At 43.6% G+C, this 14,429-nt stretch overlaps 1 protein-coding gene across 3 annotated transcripts in view; it reads right to left on the reverse strand.

Annotated features, from left to right (window-relative positions):
- Positions 1–290: 290 nt before the first annotated feature.
- Positions 291–14,429, reverse strand: part of RNF8 (ring finger protein 8) — a 37,760-nt gene continuing 23,621 nt past the window's right edge. For all 3 annotated transcript variants that reach the window (XM_055571538.1, XM_055571537.1, XM_055571539.1), the window contains 5 exons: positions 13,911–13,973; positions 10,920–11,009; positions 9,034–9,141; positions 6,622–6,826; positions 291–746 (listed from right to left, as the gene is read on the reverse strand). In XM_055571538.1, the coding sequence (XP_055427513.1) occupies positions 730–746; positions 6,622–6,826; positions 9,034–9,141; positions 10,920–11,009; positions 13,911–13,973 (483 nt within the window). In that variant the 3' untranslated portion in view covers positions 291–729. The remainder of the gene's footprint in view (positions 747–6,621; positions 6,827–9,033; positions 9,142–10,919; positions 11,010–13,910; positions 13,974–14,429) is intronic.

A 14,429-nucleotide genomic window follows, 5' to 3' on the forward strand; every position in this document is an offset into this window, starting at 1 on the left:
ACTTTGGAACTCCAGCTGAAAGAAGGGAATTCACTCCATCCCAAAACCAGGAAGTGGTGACTCATCTCTGAAATGAAAAGGAGACACGCCAGTCAGGGGCTTAACAGAGCCATCCGCTGCGGTCACGATCTTGGGCTTGGCTTCTGAGGCAGACATTCACTTGAGTATATCATCTGATACAGTGACTTTCTTGGTTGCGATTTATGAGCTGCCAGTGTTTACTTGTGAGACTGTCTGGAGCTGGAAGGAAAAGAAGATAAATATACCAAAGCCCAGCTGAGCAACTGATCGGTTTTACATTTTATTTTCAGGAAATGACATCTTGTTTTCACAAAGAAGAGGTATGCCATCCTCTCAAATAGAGGCTGCCTTTGCCTTCAGGGGCAGCAATAGGGGTAATACCCAATTTGTCCCAAACAAATGTCAACAGAGGTGCTTCTGAGGTACCCAAACAATAACAACAACAAGTTTAAAAAGTACAACAGAAATATATAACCCATACAACATGTAGTGAACAGAGTCTCTCAAGGACCCTGAAGCTGTCGGGGCTTCAGACAATGGTGGCAGCAGGGACGGCCCAGGCGGAGGCTCGTGATGGAGGGTTTTCTAACTCATTCTGTCCCAGTGGGTCCATCCCATGCTCTCAGAGCTGCCCAAGACCGTCCAAGAGAATCTTCCAGACCATCTGAAGTTCCCAGTGCCCTGCAGTCTGTCCCTGGAGCACTGTCTTCAGAACAATCTCTTTCCTTTGGAGACAAAAAAGAGAGAGAGAGAAATAGAGGAGGAGCCTGCATTTCCTTCCTTGGCCTCCCTGCTGCCCTCCTCAGGCCTTTCCCCACACAGCAGCCATGGTGAATCAAGACACAGATGTGAGGTCACATCACTCTGCTTACAGCCCACCCCTCTCTTCTTCCAGAGTAAAAGTTGAAGTCCTTCCAAAGGCCTATAAATCCCTACTCGGCCTGCCCTCTGCCCAACTTTCTGACCTTACTTCCTGTTCTCCTCCCATTGCTCATTCCACTCCTGCTATGTCGCCTCCATGCTGTTCTTCCAAAACCCTTTCCCTAGACAGCAGCATGGGTACCGCCTTTAGAACTTCACCCAAATACCACCTTCTCCTCGGTGACTACCCTGACTACTCTATCAAGAACTGCCAACACTCTTTCCATCACTCCTGGCCCCTTTCTTGCTTTATTAGCAAGAAAGCACAAATCACATCTAACTAATTAGGTTTTCACTTCTTCTATTCCTCATACCTAGAAGAGTGCCAGGCACAAAGCTGGTTCAGTTAATACCTTTTGGAGGAAGGAAGGAAATACATATACAGCAACAAGCAGGGAGAGGTGCAACTTCAAAGTCTGTCCAGAGAGGGAGGGGGTGGGAGGGGCTATTCACCGGCCTCTAGTGTTTTCCATTAGCTTCTGCTTCCTTGATCCCAGAGAAGCAAGGATCTTGCTTACACCAAAGGCAATCTCAAGACTTTCTTTGAGATTAAGGTGTGGAATGCTTTGGAAGGCAGATTGAAAGGGTTATTACATTTATATGTAAGGGAATAATAAGGGTTATGGAGGAGACATCCATCAAGGGACAAGGCAAGGAATGACAATAAGTGACAAAAGAGAAGGGAAGGAAAAAGGGAGGGGCAAAAATGAGAGGGTGGTGATGGAGAATTTTTTTTTTTTTTAAAGCTTCTATTAACAAATCTGATAATTTTTGATCCCATGATAATTTTGCAAACGATAAATTTTTAAGAGTCCAGCATTATAAACTTTGTGAGTGCACGTATGTGGACACCTGCCCCCACCCCATGCCAGTCTTGCTGAGAGCCACTTTATCTTAGACAAACACTGTCCTTATACCAGGTGGGCATGCTGACTTCATGCACGTGACCTTCTAGGTTCTTGGTGCAGGACTGGGTACTTGCTGGGAATCCCCTAGTGGTCCAGTGGTTAGGACTCTAAAATTCCACTGCCGCAGGCACTGGGTTCAATCTCTAGTCAGGGAAATAAGATCTCATCTGCAATCCACACGGTAGAGTCAAAAAAACATAAAATAAAACATCTTGGTAACAAGTATTCTCTCTGGATGAGGTCAACTTGGCAGACACTGTTACTGCTGCCATTCCCTACATAGTCCTTTATGAGGCTCTGTCTTTCAACAGGTGATGATGGGTAACAACCAGGGAAAGCCTGCTAGGTGCTCTCTTCAGAGACAGACTTTCTCCTGGCCTGTGTCTGGATCACCCTCCTCCTAGCCTATAGGAAGCCGGCAAGAGCCACGGGCTATGTGATCTCACCTGGGCCAGTCTTCCTAGAGACCACCAATCTCTGGAGGGACATCTCTCTCACAGATTCGGGAAAGCTGTGGTCCATAAACCTTTCTCCCCACCTCAACACCCCCGAAAGGCCATGGACGACTCCCACTAGCAGCCTCACTTTCATATTATAGTACCAAGGGAGCTGGGAACTGCAATTTGAAAAAGTCTCTGGACTGAAAATCACTGGCAAGATTTTATTCTAGATAATTTGCTTTTTTCTTTTTTGAGCACAACCCAAAGAAACTCCGAGGGAAAGCTTAAAGTGAGAATGTTAACACTCATGTCAGCCGACCAACACTTAATGAGAACAGAACAAACGGGGAAGGGGGGGGCACCTGACAGAAGACTCAGCTCCAGCACCTCCCCAGCTCATGTCACAAAACGTCTTTCCTTCAGAAAAACCTCATGTCAATATCCCAGAGGGCTGCAATTACTCACGCGACACGTGCTTAACATTCATTATCTGCCCAGCTCCAGGGCACCCTTTCTCCAACACAGGATCTGGCACCCTAACACTCTCCTCCTCCTCCCCTCTTCTGGATAATCTGGCCCCACAGACTTTACTGAGGATCTATGGCTAATCAATCATGAGGCATTACTCTCCCGTGGGGATACGGGCCTTGAAGACACCAACCAGCCAGACAGGCCTGGAGTAGCACTGCTCTTGGTGAAATCAGACAGGCAGACCCTCCTCTCCGAACCTGTGATAAGCACTCCCCTACCCAGGAGGAAAACGGCCCTGCCAGTGTCAGAACGGTGACAATTACAGGCCTGCCAATTCTAGTTTCCAGATCCTACATTTGGTCCTTTAAAAATTCCCATGCACTGGGGATTAAACTGGCTTTCAATTGGCAAAGAAGGTTGGTATCTGAACTGAGGATTTCCTCTAAACTCCACACTGCAGCCCACTGAAGCTGCTGATGGCTCTGGCACCTGTTTCCCTAAGTCAGGCCTCAGCACCTCCATCTGTCTCTGGAGAAAACCTCAAAGCTGCACTTGCTGCGATAACTGCAAAAACCAAGACTGCTGCCAGAGCTGCTCTCAGCCAGTGCGTGCATCAGGCAGGCCGATTCGGTTTACTTTGTCGGCTCCCAGCGTCACCAAAAAGGTACCTGCTTTTTTTAGCCTTTGGAGAGAGAAGAGGGGTCTGATATTATCCACCTTGGTGTATTAACCCTGCGTGAGAGGAGTCAGAGATGAATTTAGGACACAGGGTCCTTCTTTCTCTTTCCAATGGCTGCATGCATCTACCATGCTTGGACTTTTGAGAAGAAACCTAGTCAGCGGGCTGGGTGAAGAAAGTCTATATGGGTGTGTGGAGAGAAAGGAACCCTCCTCCACTGTTGGTGGGAATGTAAACTGGTACAACCACTATGGAGAACAATACTGAGGTTCCTCAGAAAATTAAAAACAGAGCTACCATAAAACCCAACAATTCCACTTCTGGGTATTTATCCAAAGAAAATGAAAACATTAACTCAGAAAGACATATGCACCCCCAATGTTCACTGCAGCATTAGTGACAACAGCTACGGCACGGTGCCCATCAACAGATGAATAAAGAAAACACACACACACACACACACGGGGCTACTACTCAGCCATAAAAAAGAATGAGATCTTCCCATTTGCAACAACATGGATGAACCTAGAAGGTACTCTGTTAAGTGAAATAAATCAGAGAGAAAGGCAAATTCCATATGATTTTACTTAAATCTTGAATCTAAAAAACAAATGAACAAACATAACAAAACAGAAACAGACTTATAAATATAATCTACAAAGAACAATCTGGGGGTTTGTGATAGCGGGAATGCGGAAAGTGATAGCAGAATGGGTGAAACAGGGGAAGGGAATTAACTTCCACTTACAAAATAAATTAAGTCACAGGGATGTAATGTACAGCACAGGGAATATAATCAATAATACTGTAATCACTTTGTATAGTGACAGATGGTAACTAGACTTATTATGGTGATAATTCTGTAATGTATAAAAATATCAAGTCACTAGGTACATCAATTTTACTTCAAAGAAAAAAATAAAAATCATAACATCCAAAAACCAAAAAGCAAAAAAAGAAAGTACATGGGTATCCCCACCCACACATAGACCCAGCAAACTTAAGCTCACAGGCTTGGTCAAATCTGGGTTCCCAGGTCAGCATTCCTCTCAGAAAGGGGAGAAGAAAACAGAAGGCATTCACAACACCTCAGCAGACACCTCCTAAGCCTCAGCGGTCCTCATGCTCCTCTGGCACCATACAGACATCGTGTCCTGTTTGGACCACCAAGCAGGGCCCTGCGAGGAACAGACAGCTCACTGCTTCTCACACCTCTGTGCTTGTGCTGATTCCTCTGTTTGGAAAGCATCATCCCTAGAGCCTTTGGAACTCAGTTCAAATGTCACTTCTTCTGTGAAGCTTGTTCCCATACCTCCAACCTGTCCAGGTCAAATTGAATGTCCTCTCCTCTGCAGTTTTTCAGCACCCTATTATGGAACTTGCACGCTACCTACTTGCTTTTCTGTCTCCTCCACAGATTGTAAGAGCTGAGATAATACCTTATCTCTTTATTCCAGTGCCTAGTGTAATGTTCCTATAAATGGTTAAGGACTGATGAGAGGTAGAGAGAAACAGCAATGGATTCTGCCAGAATCAAGTGGCTCCTAGGAGGATAAAACACACACACACACACACACACACACACACACACACACACCTATGGGGACTCAAAACTGGGCACAAAGTCCAATAGCACAGAATTGTCAAAAAAGCAGAAAATACTTTGACTTCAAAGAGCCACCTGAGAGCTGCCCTACCCTCCCAAAGGTCAGAATGTCTTCCTTGGGCAAAACAGGCTCAACACCTACCCTGTGACTGGTCTGCTGCCCCTGCAATGGCTCACCAACCAAGGGCCCATTCCACACTACAGCTGCTTACAAGTCAGCATCAGATTTCTGGCCTGATTCAAAGAGGCTGATATTTGCTGAAGGGCTAGGAGAAAGAAAGCAATAGACAGAAGATCCTGTTCTTAGCACTGTGGCATTTAAGCCTTTGGCTTCTCTTAACTCAGAAAAGGGTACATCCAAATACATACATGAACATGGCTTCCCGATGGCCAGGTGGTGGGAAGCACCTGGAAGGGCAGTGAGCTTTTGATTCTTCTTCTCTGACTGGCCCTTTATGTGCAACCAATTGACCTCTCAGTACTCTGAGCTTTCCCAGAGGGTAGAGCTGTACAGGATTTCTTAAGGGACTGAACATGATAATCAGATCTACCCTCCTCCTCTGAACTCTCATCCCTGCCTAATAACCAATTCTTCTGATCCACTAGTTTCCTTGTGCTTTGCCCCAGGACACATTCTTTTGCCACAAGGACATTTAAGTCTCAAGCAGAGTGGCTCTGCAATCCTCAACAGAGCAGGCCCCAAGTGTGATGAGATCACTTGTGTTAGAGGAGCAGATACTCTCTATGCGAGTATGATTCCTTGAGGAAACTCACCCACCCCCACTTCCCTAATCTCTTTATTAAAACTCTCTCTGGGAAACTTTTTTATTAGGATGTACAAAGTTAACATGCTTCCCTGGTGGCTCAGAGGTTAAAGCATGTGCCCACAATGCGGGAGACCCGGGTTCGATCCCTAGGTCGGGAAGATCCCCTGGAGAAGGAAATGGCAACCCACTCCAGTATTCTTGCCTGGAGAATCCCATGGAGGGAGGAGCCTGGTGGGCTACAGTCCAGGGGGTGGCAAAGAGTTGGACACGACTGAGTCATACTAATACTAGTAAAGTTAACATAGTAGGATTAAATTAATCTCTTTTTGGCTTAACGTTAGGCCCGATTTGCGTAGTTAAGCTGCCTCTTACATATAGAACCTATACATGTTTTCTTCATATTTTTTGGCATTTTCCAAGTTCTGAATCTTTGACTTGTACAAATCCTATTTATAATTTATTGTGTACCCAACCTAAGGTTTCTGCAACCTACCGAGAGCAATAGACAGCAACTAAACTGTCTTGAACAACAGCCCCATCTAGTGCCTAACACTGTAAGTTGTCCACCCGTGTGTTTTTCTATTCCCATAACTAAGACACAAACACCTAAGCCTCCCCATTCCCTGCTGCTCACATATTCCATTCTCCATCAACTGTTTCTTACATGTTTATTACCTTTAGCTTCCTTTACTTTCCCCCATTTCTTCCACCTCCTTCTTAAGCTCAAGAATCATTTATCTGACTCTTCTGGATCCAAAAAACTCTCTAAGTCTGTTGAGGGGACTCACCTCTTTTCATACTCACTCACCTTTTCGTTCCCTGATGAGGACAATTCGTCGTTCTTTCACTTCTGAATTCAGATTGTCTACCATCTTACTAATGCAATTGTCCAGAACCAGGGAGCGGGTTTTGGACTTGATGTCCTTCCGACAAATGGGGCATTCTACTTTCCGCTTCATCCACTCATTGATACAGTAGGAGCAGAAACTATGGGCACAGTTCAAGGTGACAGCCTAAAATGTAAATGTGAACACACACATCAGAACTGTGACCCTTACTCCCCCAGGGCCGTTGTGATCTCAGAGTTAGGAAAGGAGTTAGTTCTCAAGACGAAATGGAAATTTAACCATAACTTCATCTAGAGGGCTTACAAAGGGTATCAGAGTCATTCCTAGGAACTGTAAATTTTAAGCTTCATGTTAGATTATTTGTTTTCTCTCTCAAAGTTAAGCTCATAAACTCAGGCTCCAGGTAGGCTAATTTGTCTTATTTTGTTCCACCAACTCAGTTCACACTGCCAACGTGGCTTAGCTGTCCTGCAAATACAAGTCACTGGACTTAAGTAGGACTAGAAAACGTGCGTGTCTGATACAAATACATCACTAGTTCTCTCATAAAAAAAAAAATTTATGTCCTAATGGTGAATTAGAACCTCAATTTTAATTCACACAGTGAATACTGAGTATACAGAATGGTAGGAGGGCCTTATCTCTACTCAAAAGAAGCTTTAAAAAGTATATGTAAAAGAACTTAGGCTAGGGAAAAAGAATCTAAAAACAAAATAGGAAAAAATGTAATGGGTTCAACTGACAGTGCCTTAAGTAATATCAATAAGCCTATGAGAAGAGAGAAAGCAGAAAAAGGCCCGTATCTGAGGTGCTCCTGCGCAACCCCAATGATCAGCTTTCTGCCAAGGTCCTTATTACTTTTCAAAACAAAAACCATACTCTTCGTTACTCTTGTTTTTGTACATCTCCTAAGATACAACTTTTTCTGGAACTAAAAAGTTTTCTTTCTTGCTTTTGGGAAAGCAGGGGGAAATAACACAAACTTTGTATTATTTTCCAAATTCCAAGTGGAGGCCAGAAGGCAAACTAGGAAACATTCTCAGTAAAGAATGAGACGTACAAAAAAAAGAAAAAAAGTAAAAATAAAGAATGAGACAAAATTCTCATAAACAGGACTAAAAACCTGCTTGACTAAAATGAAATCTCTTCCCCAACACTGATTTTAAGAGAGGACCAGCAGGAAAGGTCAGCACATGCTGTAAACCAAACAAAGATCAAGTTATTTGTCTCTTACACGTCGTGCAGACGCTCCAGGTTGGCTAACTCATGACCTATTCCAACCCCTTTCCTTGTAGTCTTCTATTACGGTGTATAAGTCATGTCGAAACAGTACTAACTGAGTTTCTCCAAAGGAGGGAATCAAATGACTACAAACTATGGGGGAAATTATGATCTGAAGTCAAAGTAGATCCAAAGCAAAAGAAACAGGTCTATCCAGGACAGATTTTTCGGTAGGCTAATAGACCCAGGCTCCCTAAAGGCCACCAGAAAAAAAGGAAGCTGTGTGTGTATGCGTTTTCTTTTTAAATGAGTCTGAAAAGCACTATCATTTAACTTTAGTTTAACACTTGTTGTGTAAGATGAACTGGACATAAATGGTATAATTTGTGAAAATAAGAGAGTCTATGCAAAAAGAAGACAGGATAACAAATGAAATCCTAGGCGTGATGTTTCATTAAGGAGCCTCAGAGTACCTGAAAAATGTTCCATTTGGCCACTGAATCCCGTGATCATACCTCAATGACATTTACCCCCTTGTTCAAAGGCTGCACTGCACGCCCACTCTCAGCACTGTGTCCATTCAGAGCAAAGAAAGACTAGCTTTATTGAGTAGCTTTATTCTGATACTTCAAATTTCTAATGCCATCTAATTCTGGATTCTGCCAGAATCAAATGGCTCCCAGGAAGTAAAAAAAAAAAAAACCTGCGGGAGCTCAACACTAGGCAAAAAAAAAAAAAAACAAAAAAACCCACAAAACCCAACAGCACATAGTTGTTGGAAATGTAGGAAACATATGACATTCTGACCTGTGGGAGGGTGGGGCAGCCCCTAGATGGTTCTTCAAAACCGAAGTGTTTTCCCTCAACAACAAAAAGATAAAGGCTTTATTATAGCCCCAAACACTGATTCTGCCAAAAAAAGAACTCGAGAACAAATGAAGTACGAAAAAAGCCAGTGGAGGTAAAGAAGACCACAAAGACAAGTGAGAAGTGGCCACCCCCAGCAGCCACTTTGAAGTCAAATAGCTACAGTAAGTTCCTGCAGGAAAAATCTCTTCAGAATGTTACCCTAGAGCAGAAGCAGTCTGTGCAGCGGAGCCTCCATTCAGGGGTGGGAGAGTGAGACAGCATGAGCCACTGCTCATCATTACCTCAACGAAGTATTCTGAGCAAATAATGCACTGGAGCTCATTCTCTAGCACGTCATTCATGTGGCTAAGAACTTCCTCCTTCTGTGCTTGCACCTTCTCCTTCTCTTCCTGCAAAGACATACAACCCCACCTGTCATTCGGGAGAACTAACAAGAATGCAAAACAGGACAGAGCAGGATTAACAGTCTGCAGTAGGATTCAGAAAGAATCTAAATTAAAAATTCACCCTGGCATAGTAACACAAGAATAAAATTCTTGCCCCAAGGACTACCGCTTCTCAGAACTGCTTTCTAATATAGGGCGCTGTCGTCCTTTTTTTCCTTTCTCGACTTTATGAGTATGTATTGGTACTGCAGTTTTGGTCTCCTTCCCAAAAATAACCAAATGAGAAAAACTGAAGTCAGCATACCAACCCCACCAACCATCCGAGACCAGAATGAGACGTTAGGTATTCTATAGCACACTGCAGTTCAGAGGGGATACAAAATCATCCTAAGCAGCCAAGAACTCACTGGATAAGAAAGAAATGAGGAACAGTCCATAAAGGCAGGAAGCTTGAATTAGTGTATTAGGTTCTCTCTGTTCTCTGCAGATGTCTCTCATACAAAATAAGGATAATACCCAAGATGCCTGGAGGCAGGAGGCTGGAGAGATGGCCTGTTGAAGTATCTTCAGGCCTCATGCTCTGTGATGCTTGTTACTTCCTACTCCTGCTGTGCAATTTCCCTGTGCTTTCCCCAAGAGACAGACTGCTGGTGGACACCCTTTTCAAGGAGGATCTAGATGTGCTCTCTCGAAGTCAACATTTATTAAGTGCCCCCAGAGGGGAGAGGAAAAGCCAAAAGAGGGTATATTTGAGAGGTTATTTTTCATGTTTTATTTTCTCTTCTTATCAAAGCAAAGATTGTGAGACTAATCAGGACAGTGAAGAGGGAATGGACCCATTTATAACTAGAGTCAAGTTCCTTGAAAACTTTTGAACTGCTGGATTTAAAAAGATGTGGTGGCATCTTAGAGGCTGGGGAATAAAGTACTACATGATTTAAATAGAGGATAAGGATAGCAAACCAAGTGGAAAAAGAGTCCTCACCTTTCTGTAATCTGCTCCAGATGTGTACTTGAGGAAGGGTGGGCTGAGAGATGTAGTCAGACTCAGGCATTAATTTCCCATCAGAGGATGCAAACTGGTGGCCTGTGGACTACATCCAGCCTATAGACTTATTTTAGTTTGGCATTCATGGTATCAAAAAACTGAACCTGTTGCTACTACTTGAAAATTGGGATACTTCACCTAAACATCTGGATTTCCATTTTCTATGGAAAACTCAGATCTGACAACACTGGGCCTGCACTTCTGGTTGGCAACTGGCTGCTGCAGAGAAGAGCTGCCTCTTGGGGCATGGGTGAGGGTGGAATTCCGCCTCACAGCTCCCCACTGTGTTCTTACACCCAGGCCACTTCATTCACTTCTATTATCAGTCTGACTCCAGGGGGCAATTGAGTCTACAACCCCTAATTTAAGAGTGTCATTGATTTGATGTGAGAAATAATTACACAAATGCATCAAGATAAACTACTTTTTATTTTGACTACACGACCCCTTAGCCTATATGAGTGAGACACTCTGAAGGAGCATCTACCACAGACAATGGACTAGACTGCAGGATGTATCATTCCCAGCATTTCGCTTCTGAGTGAGGGAAGGAAACAGGTGTTGTCTTACAGGCAGAACCTTCTATAGGCCTAAATAATTTTAAAGATTATTTCCCTTGAGGCAGGGAATAGCCATACCTCTCCCTTCATTCACCAAAGCAATCCTTGCACTGTTGAGAATGCTGAGTTGCATGTACTAACCAAATTATTCTAAACCTTTCTCTTTCCAGTACCTTGGTCTGCTCCAATTCTTTGTCCTTGGCTTGAATGATTGCTTCAAAGTTTTTCTTGCTGCGATTTAGCTCTTCCATCAGAGACCGATACTGCAGAAACATAGCAGATACACACTCAAGATGCATGGCACTATATTGTTCCTGTTAGCCACCATGCCTGTCCCTCCCTCTGTCAGCAGCTTTGGTTCAAGAGATTAATGGACTGGGCAATTTCAAAATCATGTTTTTGTTTCTTCAAGACATCCCAGTTAAATGCTGCTTTTTTTTTTTTTTCAGGGAAAGGAGCAGATAGGGAGGGAAGCCATCAAATCTATTAATCCCTCTGGAAATAACCCAACCTTCATAGTCATCCAAAGTAGCTAAAGAACTTCCAGAGTGTCTGACTTTGTGGGTTTGGCTTGGGGCCCAGAGATGTTCATTTAAAAAAAAATTTTATTGGAGTATAGTTGATTTACAATGTTGTGTTACCTTCTGCTATACAGCAAAGTGAATCAGTTATACATATATATGGAATGTGCATTTTTTAAAAAGCCACCCAAGTGACTCTGGGAACCAATGCTGAAGAACTAGTAACTAACTCTAAGGCTACCCAGAACTAGGAGCAGCTTTTAAGAAATAATCAGGGATATACAGGATTCCGGAAAAGGCGATGGCACCCCAATCCAGTACTCTTGCATGGAGAATCCCATGGACGGAGGAGCCTGGTGGGCTACAGTCCATGGGGTTGCTAAGGGTCGGACATGACTGAGCGACTTCACTTTCACTTTTACTTTCATGCACTGGAGAAGGAAATGGCAACCCACTCCAGTGTTCTTGCCTGGAGAATCCCAGGGACAGAGGAGCCTGTTGGGCTGTGTTGTCTACAGGGTCGCAGAGTCGGACACGACTGAAGCGACTTAGCAGCAGCAGCATACAAGATTCAGGAAAACTAGATAACTGTTTTCATTGAAATAAAAAAAAAGACCTTTAACCTAATATTTATTCTATAAATCACATACTATGTGCTGATAAGGCAACATTGCCTGAACTCTGCCTTGGTATTCTGGAAACTGGCATGCCCAAGAGCTAATGGCTTATTTACCATGACTATTGCCTACATCAAATGTCAAGAAGTTCCATTTCTATGAAACATAATTTCTGAGTTCCCTAATGCTTAAGTATAGATTATATTTTAAATTTCATTTCAGATCCTTTTTTAAACAAGGTGGTTAAGTATTCTGAAAAGATATCACTCAAAGAAATACATTTTAAAATGCGTGGGCTCAAAAAAAAAAAAAAGTCAGTTATATCAGAAGTCCTTAGTATTCACCTTGACTACTAATTAGATGCCTGTGCCTTAATTTTCTATAAAATGGGAAAACAGGTGCCCCTCCTACATCAGGGTTGCTGCTGCTGCTGCTGCTGCTGCGTCGCTTCAGTCGTGTCCGACTCTGGGCGACCCTATAGACAGCAGGCAACCAGGCTTCCCGTCCCTGGGATTCTCCATGCAAGAACACTGGAGTGGGTTGCCATTTCCTTCTCCAATGCATGAAAGTGAAAAGTGAAAGTGAAGTCGCTCAGTCGCGTCCGACTCTAGCGACCCCATGGACTACAGCCCACCAGGCTCCTCCATCCATGGGATCCTCCAGGCAAAAGTACTGGAGTGGGGTGCCATTGCCTTCTCCGACATCAGGGTTAGTAAGAAAAAACAAAGACATACATGAGAGCACTCAGGAAAGTTTTAAAATCTCTATATAAAGGCAAGTTGTTATAATTATAGGTCTGGAAAATGAAAAAGAACAGCTTCAGAAGGACAATCAACTGGAACAAAAAACCACTGTGTTTCGTTTGAGGGTGGTAAGCCCCCAGGCATGTCGTCAGAGAGCCACGACCTCAAAGTATCCCGCGTTGGGTTAATGAAGGGGGGTGGCCAAGCGCCTTAGGCTAAAGGACAGCATTCTCCAGTCTGTCTCAGAAGAGTGTCAGGCATTGGGGGTGCAGGGTTCTTAATGATCCCTCATTTCAAGAGCAGAACCTTCCTCTTTTCCAGTCAATTTCAAAATGATATCTGAATATTAATTTAATAATCCTCTAAATGGGAAACATGCCCACCCTCCCAACCTAGAAAATACACAAGCTTAGAAAATAAAATTCCAGAAAGATTGAATTTTTCACCTAATTCTTTCCAAGGCTGTTTGTGAACCCAAGGAAATCAAAGTGGGCAAACTCTCAAGCATGCAGGAATATGTGACTGTTAGCACTGTAAGAAGGTTGACAGATAGCTAAGCAATAAAAGAACTAAATTCGAAACAAATTCTAACCCGAAGGCTCATTTTTCTCAAGAAGATATGAACGCTAACCTCCTGACTTAAACTACTAATCATCACACATAACTGACAGAAGACAAAGCAGGTTTTTAAGATGCAAAAGAACTCATTAAAAAATAAACAGAGCAAGGTACTAAAGTTAAATTAAATAAGTAACAGGCAATCTTTTAGGATAATTTTATTCCTGTGAGTCTTGCCCGTTTAGTAAATTGATATGTTTCAGTGGCTGGTAAACTGCAAATTCTCAACCTAAGCTAAGATGCGTAATTGGAACATTCTTGAATGGTTTCAGAATGGCTTCAGCTCAGGAATAGTGAGGTAATGGATGCGTTGCAGGCCCTGGTGGCCAAGTCACGGCTCACAATTTCCCTCTGCTGTCCTCACCTTTCTGAATGTGCAGCCATTCTCCCAGAGAGCCTCCTAATTGCTACAGGCTCTGTTTCATCTTCACTAGAGCATCTCGTGCTCAGATGAAGATGTAAGCTTTCACACTGAGGTCTGGCATGTCTGTGAGGTTCCAAATCTCAGACCTGATCCTGTGAGCTGCTGCCACCCGCTCTGACTACAGACTGGAGGTGCTGCAGAGGGGTGTGCTAAGTAGCAGAGGCAGCCAGTGGGCACATGAAGCCTGGCTGCCCCCACTCTCGCCCACTATAATCTCAGGACAACAGCAAGCATAAGTTACCTCCTGCAGAGCCTGGGCCAGCTGCTGCTTCAGGTCCTCTTCGCCTTCCTCTTTCTCCAAACCCTAAAAAGCCAAAAACAAAATGGAAGGCTTCCCTGTAAAAAGGGGGGAAAGGGACAAAATACAGTAACAAGCAGACTTTTGAAACTACTGTGATTATTTTGTGTGTATCTTGTCTCCTCAACAAGATCTATTCCTTTATGACAAAAACCATTTATTAAGCATCTTTATCACCACCCAGACCCAAGTATAGTGCCAGGCAACGTGGGTGCTCAAAAAAAATTCTGTGTGGGAATTCCCTGGCCGTCCAATTTTTAGGACTCTGCACTCTCACTGCTGAAGACCTGGGTTCAATCCCTGGTCAGGGAACTAAGATCCCACAAGCTGTGGAGTGCACCCACTCCACCCCGCCCCCCAAAAAAATCTGTGTGAAATAACAAGGGTTTAATGAGCTTCTGAGCAAGCAGCAAGGGTAGGATAAATTCCTAGGGCTTGGTGACAGAGGAAAATGCAGCTAGT

The sequence above is a fragment of the Bubalus kerabau genome, chromosome 3 (assembly GCF_029407905.1).
Source record: "Bubalus kerabau isolate K-KA32 ecotype Philippines breed swamp buffalo chromosome 3, PCC_UOA_SB_1v2, whole genome shotgun sequence".
Classification (NCBI taxonomy): domain Eukaryota; kingdom Metazoa; phylum Chordata; class Mammalia; order Artiodactyla; family Bovidae; genus Bubalus; species Bubalus kerabau.